The sequence below is a fragment of the Bufo bufo genome, chromosome 4 (assembly GCF_905171765.1).
Source record: "Bufo bufo chromosome 4, aBufBuf1.1, whole genome shotgun sequence".
Classification (NCBI taxonomy): domain Eukaryota; kingdom Metazoa; phylum Chordata; class Amphibia; order Anura; family Bufonidae; genus Bufo; species Bufo bufo.
Window position 1 is genome coordinate 14,454,666 of NC_053392.1, and position 17,803 is coordinate 14,472,468.

Consider the following 17,803-nt stretch of genomic DNA (forward strand, 5'->3'; position numbering starts at 1 on the left):
AGAGGTGAGGCAGGTGGAGGTAGGACAGATGGAGGTGAGGCAGGTAGAGGTGAGGCAGGTGGAGGTAGGACAGATGGAGGTAGGGCAGATAGAGGTGAGGCAGGTGGAGGTAGGACAGATGGAGGTGAGGCCGGTGGAGGTAAGGCAGGTGGAGGTAGGGCAGATAGAGGTGAGGCAGGTGGAGGTAGGACAGATGGAGGTGATTCCAGTGGAGGTAAGGCAGGTGGAGGTAGGACAGATGGTGGTGAGGCAGGTGGAGGTAGGACATATGGAGGTGAGGGCGGTGGAGGTGAGGCAGGTGGAGGTAGGGCAGATAGAGGTGAGGCAGGTGGAGGTAAGACAGATGGAGGTAGGGCAGATAGAGGTGAGGCAGGTGGAGGTAGGACAGATGGAGGTGATTCCAGTGGAGGTAAGGCAGGTGGAGGTAGGACAGATGGTGGTGAGGCAGGTGGAGGTAGGACATATGGAGGTGAGGGCGGTGGAGGTGAGGCAGGTGGAGGTAGGGCAGATAGAGGTGAGGCAGGTGGAGGTAGGACAGATGGAGGTGAGGCCGGTGGAGGTGAGGCAGGTGGAGGTAGGACAGATGGAGGTAGGGCAGATAGAGGTGAGGCAGGTGGAGGTAGGACAGATGGAGGTGAGGCAGGTGGAGGTGAGGCAGGTGGAGGTAGGACAGATGGAGGTAGGGCAGATAGAGGTGAGGCAGGTGGAGGTAGGACAGATGGAGGTGAGGCCGGTGGAGGTAGGACAGATGGAGGTGAGGGCGGTGGAGGTGAGGCAGGTAGAGGTAGGGCAGATAGAGGTGAGGCAGGTGGAGGTAGGACAGATGGAGGTGAGGCAGGTGGAGGTAGGGCAGATGGAGGTGAGGCAGGTGGAGGTAGGACAGATGGAGGTGAGGCAGGTGGAGGTAGGACAGATGGAGGTAGGGCAGATAGAGGTGAGGCAGGTGGAGGTAGGACAGATGGAGGTAGGGCAGATAGAGGTTTAGCAGGTGGAGGTAGGACAGATGGAGGTAGGACAGATGGAGGTAGGGCAGATAGAGGTGAGGCAGGTGGAGGTAGGACAGATGGAGGTAGGGCAGATAGAGGTTTGGCAGGTGGAGGTAGGACAGATGGAGGTAGGACAGATGGAGGTAGGGCAGATAGAGGTGAGGCAGGTGGAGGTAGGACAGATGGAGGTGATTCCAGTGGAGGTAAGGCAGGTGGAGGTAGGACAGATGGTGGTGAGGCAGGTGGAGGTAGGACATATGGAGGTGAGGGCGGTGGAGGTGAGGCAGGTGGAGGTAGGGCAGATAGAGGTGAGGCAGGTGGAGGTAGGACAGATGGAGGTGAGGCCGGTGGAGGTGAGGCCGGTGGAGGTGAGGCAGGTGGAGGTAGGACAGATGGAGGTAGGGCAGATAGAGGTGAGGCAGGTGGAGGTAGGACAGATGGAGGTGAGGCAGGTGGAGGTGAGGCAGGTGGAGGTAGGACAGATGGAGGTAGGGCAGATAGAGGTGAGGCAGGTGGAGGTAGGACAGATGGAGGTGAGGCCGGTGGAGGTAGGACAGATGGAGGTAGGGCAGATAGAGGTTTGGCAGGTGGAGGTAGGACAGATGGAGGTAGGACAGATGGAGGTAGGGCAGATAGAGGTGAGGCAGGTGGAGGTAGGACAGATGGAGGTGATTCCAGTGGAGGTAAGGCAGGTGGAGGTAGGACAGATGGTGGTGAGGCAGGTGGAGGTAGGACATATGGAGGTGAGGGCGGTGGAGGTGAGGCAGGTGGAGGTAGGGCAGATAGAGGTGAGGCAGGTGGAGGTAGGACAGATGGAGGTGAGGCCGGTGGAGGTGAGGCAGGTGGAGGTAGGACAGATGGAGGTAGGGCAGATAGAGGTGAGGCAGGTGGAGGTAGGACAGATGGAGGTGAGGCAGGTGGAGGTGAGGCAGGTGGAGGTAGGACAGATGGAGGTAGGGCAGATAGAGGTGAGGCAGGTGGAGGTAGGACAGATGGAGGTGAGGCAGGTGGAGGTAGGACATATGGAGGTGAGGGCGGTGGAGGTGAGGCAGGTGGAGGTAGGGCAGATAGAGGTGAGGCAGGTGGAGGTAGGACAGATGGAGGTAGGGCAGATAGAGGTGAGGCAGGTGGAGGTAGGACAGATGGAGGTGAGGCCGGTGGAGGTAGGACATATGGAGGTGAGGGCGGTGGAGGTGAGGCAGGTGGAGGTAGGGCAGATAGAGGTGAGGCAGGTGGAGGTAGGACAGATGGAGGTGAGGCCGGTGGAGGTAGGACAGATGGAGGTGAGGCAGGTGGAGGTAGGACAGATGGAGGTGAGGCAGGTGGAGGTAGGACAGATGGAGGTAGGGCAGATAGAGGTGAGGCAGGTGGAGGTAGGACAGATGGAGGTAGGGCAGATAGAGGTTTGGCAGGTGGAGGTAGGACAGATGGAGGTAGGGCAGATAGAGGTGAGGCAGGTGGAGGTAGGACAGATGGAGGTAGGGCAGATAGAGGTTTGGCAGGTGGAGGTAGGACAGATGGAGGTAGGACAGATGGAGGTAGGGCAGATAGAGGTGAGGCAGGTGGAGGTAGGACAGATGGAGGTGATTCCAGTGGAGGTAAGGCAGGTGGAGGTAGGACAGATGGTGGTGAGGCAGGTGGAGGTAGGACATATGGAGGTGAGGGCGGTGGAGGTGAGGCAGGTGGAGGTAGGGCAGATAGAGGTGAGGCAGGTGGAGGTAGGACAGATGGAGGTGAGGCCGGTGGAGGTGAGGCAGGTGGAGGTAGGACAGATGGAGGTAGGGCAGATAGAGGTGAGGCAGGTGGAGGTAGGACAGATGGAGGTGAGGCAGGCGGAGGTAGGACAGATGGAGGTAGGGCAGATAGAGGTGAGGCAGGTGGAGGTAGGACAGATGGAGGTGAGGCCGGTGGAGGTAGGACAGATGGAGGTAGGGCAGATAGAGGTTTGGCAGGTGGAAGTAGGACAGATGGAGGTAGGACAGATGGAGGTAGGGCAGATAGAGGTTTGGCAGGTGGAGGTAGGACAGATGGAGGTAGGACAGATGGAGGTAGGGCAGATAGAGGTGAGGCAGGTGGAGGTAGGACAGATGGAGGTGATTCCAGTGGAGGTGAGGCAGGTGGAGGTAGGACAGATGGAGGTGAGGCAGGTGGAGGTAGGACAGATGGAGGTAGGGCAGATAGAGGTGAGGCAGGTGGAGGTAGGACAGATGGAGGTAGGGCAGATAGAGGTTTAGCAGGTGGAGGTAGGACAGATGGAGGTAGGACAGATGGAGGTAGGGCAGATAGAGGTGAGGCAGGTGGAGGTAGGACAGATGGAGGTAGGGCAGATAGAGGTTTGGCAGGTGGAGGTAGGACAGATGGAGGTAGGACAGATGGAGGTAGGGCAGATAGAGGTGAGGCAGGTGGAGGTAGGACAGATGGAGGTGATTCCAGTGGAGGTAAGGCAGGTGGAGGTAGGACAGATGGTGGTGAGGCAGGTGGAGGTAGGACATATGGAGGTGAGGGCGGTGGAGGTGAGGCAGGTGGAGGTAGGGCAGATAGAGGTGAGGCAGGTGGAGGTAGGACAGATGGAGGTGAGGCCGGTGGAGGTGAGGCAGGTGGAGGTAGGACAGATGGAGGTAGGGCAGATAGAGGTGAGGCAGGTGGAGGTAGGACAGATGGAGGTGAGGCAGGTGGAGGTGAGGCAGGTGGAGGTAGGACAGATGGAGGTAGGGCAGATAGAGGTGAGGCAGGTGGAGGTAGGACAGATGGAGGTGAGGCCGGTGGAGGTAGGACAGATGGAGGTAGGGCAGATAGAGGTTTGGCAGGTGGAGGTAGGACAGATGGAGGTAGGACAGATGGAGGTAGGGCAGATAGAGGTGAGGCAGGTGGAGGTAGGACAGATGGAGGTGATTCCAGTGGAGGTAAGGCAGGTGGAGGTAGGACAGATGGTGGTGAGGCAGGTGGAGGTAGGACAAACGGTGGTGAGGCAGATGATGTTGAGGCAGGTGTAGGTTAGGCAAGTGAAGGTAGGACAGATGGTCGTGAGGCAGGTGGAGGTAAGACAGATGGAGGTAGGGCAGATAGAGGTGAGGCAGGTGGAGGTAGGACAGATGGAGGTGAGGCCAGTGGAGGTAAGGCAGGTGGAGGTAGGACAGATGGAGGTGAGGCCGGTGGAGGTAGGACATATGGAGGTGAGGGCGGTGGAGGTGAGGCAGGTGGACGTAGGGCAGATAGAGGTGAGGCAGGTGGAGGTAAGACAGATGGAGGTAGGGCAGATAGAGGTGAGGCAGGTGGAGGTAGGACAGATGGAGGTGAGGCCAGTGGAGGTAAGGCAGGTGGAGGTAGGACAGATGGTGGTGAGGCAGGTGGAGGTAGGACATATGGAGGTGAGGGCGGTGGAGGTGAGGCAGGTGGAGGTAGGGCAGATAGAGGTGAGGCAGGTGGAGGTAGGACAGATGGAGGTGAGGCCGGTGGAGGTGAGGCAGGTGGAGGTAGGACAGATGGAGGTAGGGCAGATAGAGGTGAGGCAGGTGGAGGTAGGACAGATGGAGGTGAGGCAGGTAGAGGTGAGGCAGGTGGAGGTAGGACAGATGGAGGTAGGGCAGATAGAGGTGAGGCAGGTGGAGGTAGGACAGATGGAGGTGAGGCCGGTGGAGGTAGGACAGATGGAGGTAGGGCAGATAGAGGTGAGGCAGGTGGAGGTAGGACAGATGGAGGTGAGGCCAGTGGAGGTAAGGCAGGTGGAGGTAGGACAGATGGTGGTGAGGCAGGTGGAGGTAGGACATATGGAGGTGAGGGCGGTGGAGGTGAGGCAGGTGGAGGTAGGGCAGATAGAGGTGAGGCAGGTGGAGGTAAGACAGATGGAGGTAGGGCAGATAGAGGTGAGGCAGGTGGAGGTAGGACAGATGGAGGTGAGTCCAGTGGAGGTAAGGCAGGTGGAGGTAGGACAGATGGTGGTGAGGCAGGTGGAGGTAGGACATATGGAGGTGAGGGCGGTGGAGGTGAGGCAGGTGGAGGTAGGGCAGATAGAGGTGAGGCAGGTGGAGGTAGGACAGATGGAGGTGAGGCCGGTGGAGGTGAGGCAGGTGGAGGTAGGACAGATGGAGGTAGGGCAGATAGAGGTGAGGCAGGTGGAGGTAGGACAGATGGAGGTGAGGCAGGTGGAGGTGAGGCAGGTGGAGGTAGGACAGATGGAGGTAGGGCAGATAGAGGTGAGGCAGGTGGAGGTAGGACAGATGGAGGTGAGGCCGGTGGAGGTAGGACATATGGAGGTGAGGGCGGTGGAGGTGAGGCAGGTGGAGGTAGGGCAGATAGAGGTGAGGCAGGTGGAGGTAGGACAGATGGAGGTGAGGCCGGTGGAGGTAGGACAGATGGAGGTGAGGCAGGTGGAGGTAGGACAGATGGAGGTGAGGCAGGTGGAGGTAGGACAGATGGAGGTAGGGCAGATAGAGGTGAGGCAGGTGGAGGTAGGACAGATGGAGGTAGGGCAGATAGAGGTGAGGCAGGTGGAGGTAGGACAGATGGAGGTAGGACAGATGGAGGTAGGGCAGATAGAGGTGAGGCAGGTGGAGGTAGGACAGATGGAGGTAGGGCAGATAGAGGTTTGGCAGGTGGAGGTAGGACAGATGGAGGTAGGACAGATGGAGGTAGGGCAGATAGAGGTGAGGCAGGTGGAGGTAGGACAGATGGAGGTGATTCCAGTGGAGGTAAGGCAGGTGGAGGTAGGGCAGATGGAGGTGAGGCAGGTGGAGGTAGGACATATGGAGGTGAGGGCGGTGGAGGTGAGGCAGGTGGAGGTAGGGCAGATAGAGGTGAGGCAGGTGGAGGTAGGACAGATGGAGGTGAGGCCGGTGGAGGTGAGGCCGGTGGAGGTGAGGCAGGTGGAGGTAGGACAGATGGAGGTAGGGCAGATAGAGGTGAGGCAGGTGGAGGTAGGACAGATGGAGGTGAGGCAGGTGGAGGTGAGGCAGGTGGAGGTAGGACAGATGGAGGTAGGGCAGATAGAGGTGAGGCAGGTGGAGGTAGGACAGATGGAGGTGAGGCAGGTGGAGGTAGGACAGATGGAGGTAGGGCAGATAGAGGTTTGGCAGGTGGAGGTAGGACAGATGGAGGTAGGACAGATGGAGGTAGGGCAGATAGAGGTGAGGCAGGTGGAGGTAGGACAGATGGAGGTGATTCCAGTGGAGGTAAGGCAGGTGGAGGTAGGACAGATGGTGGTGAGGCAGGTGGAGGTAGGACATATGGAGGTGAGGGCGGTGGAGGTGAGGCAGGTGGAGGTAGGGCAGATAGAGGTGAGGCAGGTGGAGGTAGGACAGATGGAGGTGAGGCCGGTGGAGGTGAGGCAGGTGGAGGTAGGACAGATGGAGGTAGGGCAGATAGAGGTGAGGCAGGTGGAGGTAGGACAGATGGAGGTGAGGCAGGTGGAGGTGAGGCAGGTGGAGGTAGGACAGATGGAGGTAGGGCAGATAGAGGTGAGGCAGGTGGAGGTAGGACAGATGGAGGTGAGGCCGGTGGAGGTAGGACATATGGAGGTGAGGGCGGTGGAGGTGAGGCAGGTAGAGGTAGGGCAGATAGAGGTGAGGCAGGTGGAGGTAGGACAGATGGAGGTAGGGCAGATAGAGGTGAGGCAGGTGGAGGTAGGACAGATGGAGGTGAGGCCGGTGGAGGTAGGACATATGGAGGTGAGGGCGGTGGAGGTGAGGCAGGTGGAGGTAGGGCAGATAGAGGTGAGGCAGGTGGAGGTAGGACAGATGGAGGTGAGGCCGGTGGAGGTAGGACAGATGGAGGTGAGGCAGGTGGAGGTAGGACAGATGGAGGTGAGGCAGGTGGAGGTAGGACAGATGGAGGTAGGGCAGATAGAGGTGAGGCAGGTGGAGGTAGGACAGATGGAGGTAGGGCAGATAGAGGTGAGGCAGGTGGAGGTAGGACAGATGGAGGTAGGGCAGATAGAGGTGAGGCAGGTGGAGGTAGGACAGATGGAGGTAGGGCAGATAGAGGTTTGGCAGGTGGAGGTAGGACAGATGGAGGTAGGACAGATGGAGGTAGGGCAGATAGAGGTGAGGCAGGTGGAGGTAGGACAGATGGAGGTGAGGCCAGTGGAGGTAAGGCAGGTGGAGGTAGGACAGATGGTGGTGAGGCAGGTGGAGGTAGGACAGATGGAGGTGAGGGCGGTGGAGGTGAGGCAGGTGGAGGTAGGGCAGATAGAGGTGAGGCAGGTGGAGGTAGGACAGATGGAGGTGAGGCCGGTGGAGGTGAGGCAGGTGGAGGTAGGACAGATGGAGGTAGGGCAGATAGAGGTGAGGCAGGTGGAGGTAGGACAGATGGAGGTGAGGCAGGTGGAGGTAGGACAGATGGAGGTAGGGCAGATAGAGGTGAGGCAGGTGGAGGTAGGACAGATGGAGGTGAGGCCGGTGGAGGTAGGACAGATGGAGGTAGGGCAGATAGAGGTTTGGCAGGTGGAAGTAGGACAGATGGAGGTAGGACAGATGGAGGTAGGGCAGATAGAGGTTTGGCAGGTGGAGGTAGGACAGATGGAGGTAGGACAGATGGAGGTAGGGCAGATAGAGGTGAGGCAGGTGGAGGTAGGACAGATGGAGGTGATTCCAGTGGAGGTAAGGCAGGTGGAGGTAGGACAGATGGTGGTGAGGCAGGTGGAGGTAGGACATATGGAGGTGAGGGCGGTGGAGGTGAGGCAGGTGGAGGTAGGGCAGATAGAGGTGAGGCAGGTGGAGGTAGGACAGATGGAGGTGAGGCCGGTGGAGGTGAGGCAGGTGGAGGTAGGACAGATGGAGGTAGGGCAGATAGAGGTGAGGCAGGTGGAGGTAGGACAGATGGAGGTGAGGCAGGTGGAGGTAGGACAGATGGAGGTAGGGCAGATAGAGGTGAGGCAGGTGGAGGTAGGACAGATGGAGGTGAGGCCGGTGGAGGTAGGACAGATGGAGGTAGGGCAGATAGAGGTTTGGCAGGTGGAAGTAGGACAGATGGAGGTAGGACAGATGGAGGTAGGGCAGATAGAGGTGAGGCAGGTGGAGGTAGGACAGATGGAGGTGATTCCAGTGGAGGTAAGGCAGGTGGAGGTAGGACAGATGGTGGTGAGGCAGGTGGAGGTAGGACATATGGAGGTGAGGGCGGTGGAGGTGAGGCAGGTGGAGGTAGGGCAGATAGAGGTGAGGCAGGTGGAGGTAGGACAGATGGAGGTGAGGCCGGTGGAGGTGAGGCAGGTGGAGGTAGGACAGATGGAGGTAGGGCAGATAGAGGTGAGGCAGGTGGAGGTAGGACAGATGGAGGTGAGGCAGGTGGAGGTGAGGCAGGTGGAGGTAGGACAGATGGAGGTAGGGCAGATAGAGGTGAGGCAGGTGGAGGTAGGACAGATGGAGGTGAGGCCGGTGGAGGTAGGACATATGGAGGTGAGGGCGGTGGAGGTGAGGCAGGTAGAGGTAGGGCAGATAGAGGTGAGGCAGGTGGAGGTAGGACAGATGGAGGTGAGGCCGGTGGAGGTAGGACAGATGGAGGTGAGGCAGGTGGAGGTAGGACAGATGGAGGTGAGGCAGGTGGAGGTAGGACAGATGGAGGTGAGGGCGGTGGAGGTAAGGCAGGTGGAGGTAGGACAGATGGAGGTGAGGGCGGTGGAGGTGAGGCAGGTAGAGGTAGGGCAGATAGAGGTGAGGCGGGTGGAGGTAGGACACATGGAGGTGAAGCCGGTGGAGGTAAGGCAGGTGGAGGTAGGACAGATGGAGGTGAGGCAGGTGGAGGTAGGACAGATGGAGGTAGGGCAGATAGAGGTTTGGCAGGTGGAGGTAGGACAGATGGAGGTAGGGCAGATAGAGGTGAGGCAGGTGGAGGTAGGACAGATGGAGGTGAGGCCGGTGGAGGTAGGACAGATGGAGGTGAAGCCGTTAGAGCAGGGATCAGCAACCTCCAGCACTACAGCTGTTGTGAAACTACAACTCCCAGCATGCTTCTTTTACTTCTGTGGGAGTTCAGAGAACAGCCAAGCAAGTGTGCATGATGGGAGATGTAGTTTCACAACACCTGCAGTGCCGGAGGTTGCTGATCCCTGTGTTAGAGGTTGCCTACGGCCCCAGAAGCCATGTTCATTAAATACATGGATTTACTTTCCTTCTGCCATAATATCCTGTCTAGAAACTGAAGAGTTAACAAGGCTTCCCATTACAAAGATGGCCGCAGAGATCTGTGTGTGGGAGTGGCATGTACTGGAGTGGGCGGGGCTGAATGCAGAATGAAGGGTGTGAAGCTTCTCCTGTGTCACATTCAGAGGCGACCGGTAAAAGTCACAAGAAGTCCAGGGCGCAGGGTACTGGTGGAGGCGGCACATGACACGCTGGGTGTTATAGTGTGTGCTACATTGTTAGTTGTTTCTCACATTGTTTGCTGCACATTGTGTTACAATGATTGATGCATTAGGCTGTTTACTGCATTGTGTTGTTCACTGTGTTACTTTTTGTTATCGATGTATTAGGTTTGCTGTTTGTGACTTCGTTGTACGTTGTGTCACATTCTTTGATGCATTACTGTTACTTTGTTACACTGTTGTATGTTACTTTACATTACAGTTGTATGTTGTGTCACGTTAATTGAAGTATTGTGCAGCTTTTTCCGTCGTATGTTGTGTTACACTTAGGGCTCATGCACACGGCCGTTGCCGTTTTTACGCTCTGCGAATTGCGGATCTGCAAAAGACGCCTACCAGCCGTGTGTCTTCTGTATTATGCTTTGTTATGTTGTTTGTAGGTTTTGTTGCTCTGTGCAATCAGTTTATTCTTGTTGTGTTTCAGGCACAGGAGACGACATGAGTGGAGGGTCTCGCCATCAATCCTCGACCCCTGTGTGGACTCCCCTTTTCTTGAGTCTTGGGGGGATCTGGTTGCTCTACTACTGGACACAGATCTGTCGGGTCAGTCTTCCGGTTACTCAGATTCCTCTCTGCTCTGATTAGACAGATTCTGGTAGAACTAGAAAATCATACAGAGCGTAAACAGAGAGCAAGGTTCAGCCTCGAGATTAGAGTCATCCAACCCCCACACCGCAAAAACCACAGCAGACAACCCTGTCAGATACGTAGTATGGCCTTCACCCAATCTACAATGAGAAATCATGGTGAAAACATAAATGTCTCAAACATCCGGAACAAGGCAGCACACAAGACCCAAAAATCACTCCTCCTGCTCCAGACTCCTCTGTCCCTTCTCTCCAGACTCCTCTGTCCCTTCTCTCCAGACTCCCCTCGCCTTTCTCTCCAGACTCCTCTGTCCCTTATCTCCAGACTCCTCTGTCCCTTCTCTCCAGACTCCCCTCGCCTTTCTCTCCAGACTCCTCTGTCCCTTATCTCCAGACTCCTCTCGCCTTTCTCTCCAGACTCCTCTGTCCATTCTCTCCAGACTCCTCTCTCCTTTCTCTCCAGACTCCTGTCTCTTCTCTCCAGATTCCTCTCTCCTTTCTCTCTAGACTCCCCTGTCCCTTCTCTCCAGATTCCTCTCGCTTTTCTCTCCAGACTCCTCTGTCCCTTATCTCCAGACTCCTCTCGCCTTTCTCTCCAGACTCCTCTGTCCCTTCTCTCCAGATTCCTCTCGCTTTTCTCTCCAGACTCCTCTGTCCCTTCTCTCCAGACTCCTGTCTCTTCTCTCCAGATTCCTCTCTCCTTTCTCTCTAGACTCCCCTGTCCCTTCTCTCCAGACTCCTCTCGCTTTTCTCTCCAGACTCCTCTGTCCCTTCTCTCCAGACTCCTGTCTCTTCTCTCCAGATTCCTCTCTCCTTTCTCTCTAGACTCCCCTGTCCCTTCTCTCCAGACTCCTCTCGCTTTTCTCTCCAGACTCCTCTGTCCCTTCTCTCCAGAGTCCTCTCTCTTTTCTCTCCAGACTCCTCTCTCTTTTCTCTCCAGACTCCTCTCTCTTTTCTCTCCAGACTCCTCTGTCCCTTCTCTCCAGACTTTTCTCTCTTTTCATTCCAGACTCCTCTCTCTTTTCTCTCCAGACTCCTCTGTCTTTTCTCTCCAGACTCCTCCTTCCTTTCTCTCCAGACAACTCTCTCCTTTCTCTCCAGAATCCTCTCTTCTTTCTCTCCAGACACATCTCTCCTTTCTCTCCAGACTCCTCTCTCCTTTCTCTCCAGACTCCTCTCTCTTTTCTCTCCAGACTCATCTCTCCTTTCTCTGCAGACACCTCTCTCCTTTCTCTCCAGACTGCTCTCACCAAACTCCTTTGTCCTGCTCTAGACTTCCCTGCCCCCATCCATCTCATATGCCCTCCTTCCGACTGCTCTGTCCTCCTCTAAACTCCAGTCCTCTCCAGACGTCTGTTTCCCTACACACTGCTCTCTCGTCCTCTAGACTCCTATGCCCCTCTCCAGACTCTCCTGTCCTCCTCGAGACTCCCCTGTCCCCTCCAGACCCCCCTGTTCTTCTTCAGACTCCTCTGTCCTTCCTCCAGACTCTGCTGTCCTCCTCGAGACTCCCCTGTCCCCTCCAGACCCCCCTGTTCTTCTTCAGACTCCTCTGTCCTTCCTCCAGACTCTCCTGTCACCCACCAGACTCCTCTAGGCCTCTGCAGAACCCTCTGTAGAGGGTTGCCCTTGTACAGGCCATGATCTGTGTGTCACTCTTACACTTCCCTATATCAGGATGACATTGGTGGATTTGTGTTTTTCATGTAGAGACCTCGCCTTGTGTCCTCGGGGCTTCTGCGCCGGTTCCTAGAGTCTCACTGCCCAGTAGTGATGGAAAAATTCTGCCCAACCTTCTGGTGTCCTGGAGGGAGATTACAGACCATTGTCAGGGTCATGTTGGCCTCCAGAAATCACAAACTCAAAGTCTCATACAGGAAGTAAGTGACCCCTCTGGAGTTCTGTGTAAGTTCATGTAACTGCTTAAACGGAATCTGTCAGCACATCCCTTCATATCAATGTAAATTAGACGTGCACTGCCGATCACCCCCAAGTAAAACGCTCCTGATCCTATCCTGATTGTTGTGAACAATCCAGAGAAATTCTTATTTTTCTCATATGCAAATTAACTGGTCTGTGCACTGAGCGCATCACTGTTGCACTGAAATCCACGCTCCTTACTCCCGCACCTGGTCATTTGTTACTGTGCATGTGCCGTCACTTCTGAAAATGGTGCAAATGCAGTACAGCCCTGTTGCTTGCCAGGGCTGAATCTGTATTGTTTACGCGTGCACGGTCTCATCGTGAGTCGGTGCATGTGCAGAACAGATGACTTTAGCCCTGTACTGTGTGTGCACCAATTCCTGATGTGACAGTGCACACGCAGTAACACAGGGCCAGGTGAGACTACATCACCTGGCACTGTCACTTAAAGATGGGGAGTGCAGAGAGAAGTTGTAAGGAGCATGGCTTTCAGTGCAATGGGGATCCCCTTGTTGCACTGACTAGTTAATTTGCATATGAAAAAGAAGAATTTCCCCCAAAATGTGGGAAAAAATTAGGATGGGATTGGGAACATTTTACTCTGGGAAAAGTGCAGTGGCTGGGTTTGGAGTGGCCCAAACGCTACGCTGGGTCCCCATCGAGGTGTCAACACGTGTTGCTACTCTCCGGAAGGGACGGTAAGGCGTTGTGCACCCCAATGGGAAATAAGTCCAGAGAGTCAGGGTCTGCAGTAACCAGTGAGCTTCTTTACTGGAGGAATTCAGGTGCAAAACAATACAGAAGAGGCATAGGGCTGGCTTCTCCGGTCTCCTCCCTGGCAGAAGAAGGGTTTGATGCTGAGGAAAGGCCTGAGATAGCTGTCCCTCTCTCTCTCAGAAGGCTGGTACCCTGGTCAAAAGCCCACGGTCTGTAGCTCAGTAGTCCGGGTGGCTCCTTGGTCACAGGGCTAGTGACCCATGGTCTGTGGCTCAGTGTCCCCATCCCAGCGTCTTCTTCTGGTCACTCATGCAGACTGACAGAGTCTCCCCTCCAAGCACTGGTCCCTAACTGCAGCACCCTAGAGGCTCTGACTGCCCTCCTTATATACAGTTTTATCTAGACTAGACCTTCTAGAGGGAGGGGTGGAGTGGAGGAGCTCAGCACAAACAGATACAATGTAACACTTTCCGTCTCTCATAGACTTACATTAGAGCTTCAATGATACTCAATGGCAATGACACAGCAGGTTTTCCAGACAAAAACAAGTTTCCAGACATAACAACATAGGTAAACCAGACAGTCAAAAGGTCAGTCTGTCTGGTTTTGGTGGTAAACAACGTCTGACTTTTTCCCTCCAAAACATGCTCTTCTCTAAACCCTATGGCAGCTGTGGAAAATTACCAGCTTCTCATTCAAAGTCCCAAAAGTCTCTAAGTATTCATTAACCCTTTCCACAGTTCCTCACAAATACAGTGCAAATGAACAGGATATATATCACAACATATAAAATGCAGTTACACAGTATTAAACAGTGCAAGTTAACCCTTTCAAGTGAAATAAAGTAAGACGTTTATAACTTTCCAGACTTTACAGTACCCCTACTCGAGGCACCCATTTAATTTAGATTGATATGAAGGTATGTGGTGACAACTTTCCTTCATTTCACAATCACACCCTAATGGGAATCTGTTTCCGGTCTCCTCCATCTTGTGTCTGTATTAATGTTACCACATCGTGGTTTTTCTATGTAGTGAGATCATCAGCACGGAAGATGGTGGACAAGTATCTCTGGACTGGATGGACAATAATGAGAGCCCTCAGTTCCCAGACGCTGCCTGGCGTCCCACTATTATCCTACTGCCGGGCCTTACAGGAAACAGTCAGCAGTCCTATATGCTGCACTTGGTGGCACAAGCCAAGAGCGATGGCTACAGGTAAGAACTGGGCTCTGCAGTCTACATAGTAATGCCATCGGAGTCTCCATGAGAGGTGACACGTGGCCACCAGCTCAAAGGAACTTCATCATTAAAGGGAATCCATGCACCTGCTGCAGAAACAACCCCATACAGAAGTATAGAAATAATTATCAGTAACTCTGCCCCATGTGAATATACCCTTATTGATACACATGTAATGTCTAGGGGGTATATTCTGGCCAGTGGGTGATAAGATGGTGTCTGCTCTTGGCAGGTGTGTTGTGTTTAATAACCGCGGCTTTGGTGGAGAGAAGTTGCTGGTAAGTACCAGTTATTGGTTCAATGTTCCATGAGGAGACCATGAATGGCAGTCATGGGTTGACGTCCTCCATCTCTCTACAGACTCATCGCACTTTCTGTGCAGCCAACACAGAAGATCTGGCCCGGGTGGTCAGCTATGTCCATAGCCGCTTCCCAGCTGCTCCTCTAATGGCTGTGGGGGTGTCACTTGGAGGGTAAGTGCTTATGTCACATCACGTCTTATGTTTCTAGGGACCTTATAGTGGTTATAGCATGGAAATGATTGATGACCTGAGTACTCCAAGCACAATTAGATCTGCAACAAATCTGAGAACTTGGTATGACAGATTCCCCTTATGGGGAGATGGGTACAGAACAATGTCACCAGCATGACATGAGTGGACCATTCCTGTCACTGCCACCTCTGAATCTACATGTAGTGTTCACACAAAGCATTTTTGAAACAGTAACCCTAAGGGTATGGTCAGCCAGTCAGGTTTCCTGATGCGGTTTTGGAAGCCACTACCAGGATTGAAAAAGGAGCGGTCATATGTGTCCTTTACGCGTTCTCTCCTTTTATGATCCACTCCTGGGTTTGGCTTCCAAAACTTAATCAGAAAACCTGACCGGTTGGGGCGGGGGTACCCTAACCGACCCCATACCATCATATTCAAGACCAACTGTGATCCTGACTGTCATCATCAATACTAAATCTGTTCCTGACCATCCTCACTGGTGCTAACCCCTCTCCTGACCACCATAATCCACACTAATTGTGATCCCGACTAACCGTCCTCACTGGTAGTAATCCTGCTCCTGTTCATCATAACAGGTAATAGCCAGGCTCCTGACCATCCTAACACCACTGCTTGTCATCACAGGTACTAACCTCACTCCTGTCAGACCATCATCACCCATACTAACCCCGCTCTTAACCATCATCGTCCATTCTAACATCACTCCTGCTTGTCATCATCAGTTCTAATATCACTCCTGTCCATCATCACTCATACTAACCTTGTTCCTGACCATCATCACCCATGATAACCCCGCTTATGAACATCATCACCTATGCTAACCCCGCTCCTGACCATCATCAGCCATACCTATCCCGCTCCTAACCATCATGGTTCATACTAACATCACTCCTGCTTGTCATCAGTTCTAACCTCACTCCTGCTTGTCATCACCCATACTAACCTCATTCCTGACTATCATCGTCTATGCTAACCCCATTCCTAACCATCATCACCCATGCTAACCCAGCACCTGACCATCATCACTCATGCTAACCCAGCTCCTGACCATCATCACCCATACTAATCCCGCTCTTGACCATGATTGCCTATACTAACCCAGCTTCTGACCATCATTACTGATACCAGCCCTGCTAGTCATACTGTGTCCTCCTTTCATTAATATCTATAATTTGTTTAACTGTTTTAGGATGATGTTGTTAAATTATTTGGCTGCCACTGGTCACAGATGTCACCTGCGTGCAGCACTGGTCTTCTCCACTCCATGGAATGTTTTTGTGTCCACCAAGTCCCTGGAACAGCCATTGAACTACTGGTTATTTAATCGCTCGCTGGTCACCACACTCCGGAACACAGTGGACAAGTAAGTGCCACCTGAGCAGCAGCTTCTCCATCATGTCTCCGCTCCTGGTCTATCTTCTTCCCATCTCCAGCCTCTCTGTGTCTGTTGTTTTGTAGGTTCCGTGATGTCATTAGTACTGTTCTAGACGTGGACCATATCTTACAGGTGAGAAGCTTCACACCTATCAGGGAGTACTTGGCATCCAGGAACATGTATGAAAGTGAAGTAGATCTTAAAAGAGGACAATAGGAGTCCATGTCCAGGGAATCAGATTCAGGCAGATGACTGCTTTTTGATGTAATAAGTTACAAGCCGATGAAATGCGGGGCCCCAATACACTTGGCTTCTTCATCATTTTCTTGGTTTTTTCCAGTCCTGCTCCATCCGGGAGTTTGATGAGCGTTACACATCCGTGGTGTTTGGTTATGACTCGTGCGATGATTATTACCGCGATGCCAACACTTACGACAAGCTGCAGAAGATCAAGACACCTGTGCTGTGCCTCAATGCCGCAGATGACCCTTTCTCTCCAGGTGAAGGTAAGTTCTACAGTGGACTGAGAAGTCCGGACCGATACGTGATTACAGCCCACCGCACTATGCACAGAATTAAGGAACCCATACACATTAGTTTAAAGTTGGTCAAAACAAACGTTCGCTGCCACATTTTATACTTTTGTCTGGTAGACAAAAGAACTTTAGTTCAAAGAAAGACTGTTCGTGAGCGAAAGATCTTTCTTTGAACATGTATGGCCACATTTGACCAACTGTAACAGCCAACATGTGTATGGCCGTGTCTGTGAAATTAATGTTTACCAGCTGATTGCTTGTTCAACGATCAGCCAACTTCTATCTAACGTGTATGGCCAGCTTCACACTCCAGGAGCTCACAATCCAATCTCCCTACCTCATACAGTTTCTAGTAGTTGGTAACTGGAGCATGAAGACACTAGAGCTCAGAACACGTGAACACCATGCAGCTCCCTGACACTGATTCACATATCCTAAGTTTTCCGCGGTCTGTTGCCTATATATGATAGAAGTTATTCCAGTAAAGTTGGCCACAAAAAATATAATCGTTAATGATAATGGCTCTAAAGGCGATCAGACCTGATTCTAGAAGCAACTTGGACACTTACCAAGAATCACCCGAGAAAAGTGCATTCAGACAAGATTTCCCCACCCTTTATGGGAAGAGTTTCTTATATTGTGGATAATATCTATTGGTGGGGCTTCTGTATATTTGGTCTGGCTTTGATGATATATTGCACTTATCCATTTTGTGACAGCCCTTCCCCTGGATGAAGCCTCCTCCCATCTTTACGTGGCTCTTCTGGTTACTGCTCATGGTGGACACATTGGCTTCCTGGATGGTCTCTTTCCGAATCACCAGCGGTACATGAATCGTGTTTTTTCACAGTTTGCGGCTGCTGCACTCCAGCAATGTGACGAACTCAAGAACATTACCAGTAATGGACTAAAACACTAATCAAAGTCATAAACTCATCAAATAGATACCTCAGACACCATGAATGAATTTTCCAGAACGGGCACAAACTAAGACTCTACTCTTGCAGTAAACGATTGAGGGCACAGGGGCTCCAGGCACAGGAGGTACCTTGTGAACTGTGGTTCAACTCTAGCACTTTTCTCCATGCACTACGGTGGGGTCAGTTACTTTATAAATGTTCTCGCCCTGGTGGAACTGACGGACATCTGCTTATGAGGAGGTCCTCAGAATATCTACAGCCTGTGTCCCCTCTATATGTATTGGGAACAGATCTATAGACATGAAGGTAAAACATCCTAGCCCAGTGTTCCTCAACTCCAGTGCTCAGGGCCCACCTGCTGGTCATGATTTGAGAATACCCCAAGAATGAAGACCTGTGGCAAGTCCTGATGCTGACACCAATTATATCACCTGCTCAATACTAAGGAAGTTCTGAACACATGACTGGCAGGTGGACCCTGAGGACTGGAGTTGAGGAAAACTGTCCTAAGCCATGGTCTACCTTCCCACTATGCTGGCTTTCTGAATCAGAAGAGAACATGGACCAACAATAGAGGTCCTAACCTATAAAGGTCTCACACTGGGACTATATCATTAGTCAGGTTGTAGTGTCACGGTAGAGAATTGCTG

General features: G+C 53.3%; 1 protein-coding gene across 2 annotated transcripts; it reads left to right on the forward strand.

Annotated features, from left to right (window-relative positions):
* The first annotated feature begins 9,183 nt into the window (after window positions 1-9,183).
* On the forward strand, window positions 9,184-17,541 carry ABHD1 (abhydrolase domain containing 1). Of its 2 annotated transcripts, none has more exons than XM_040426854.1 (10): window positions 9,184-9,282; window positions 9,764-9,882; window positions 11,637-11,806; window positions 13,601-13,783; window positions 14,040-14,085; window positions 14,168-14,280; window positions 15,512-15,685; window positions 15,781-15,829; window positions 16,038-16,203; window positions 16,953-17,541. In XM_040426854.1, the coding sequence occupies exons 1-10, from the start codon at window positions 9,201-9,203 to the stop codon at window positions 17,150-17,152; spliced, it is 1,302 nt and encodes a 433-aa protein (XP_040282788.1). In that variant the 5' UTR covers window positions 9,184-9,200; the 3' UTR covers window positions 17,153-17,541. The 2 variants fall into 2 exon arrangements, with proteins under 2 accessions (XP_040282788.1, XP_040282790.1); XM_040426856.1 differs by having other exon boundaries at window positions 9,253-9,335.
* The last annotated feature ends 262 nt before the right edge of the window (window positions 17,542-17,803 follow it).

What these genes read in the sequence shown, in the direction of transcription:
- ABHD1 (XM_040426854.1), top strand. Translation starts at nt 9,201, where the DNA reads ATGCAGAATGAAGGGTGTGAAGCTTCTCCTGTGTCACATTCAGAGGCG. An exon ending in ACTGGACACAGATCTGTCGG is followed by an intron (nt 9,883 to 11,636) that starts GTCAGTCTTCCG and finishes TTTTTCATGTAG; the next exon opens with AGACCTCGCCTTGTGTCCTC. An exon ending in GCCAAGAGCGATGGCTACAG is followed by an intron (nt 13,784 to 14,039) that starts GTAAGAACTGGG and finishes TGCTCTTGGCAG; the next exon opens with GTGTGTTGTGTTTAATAACC.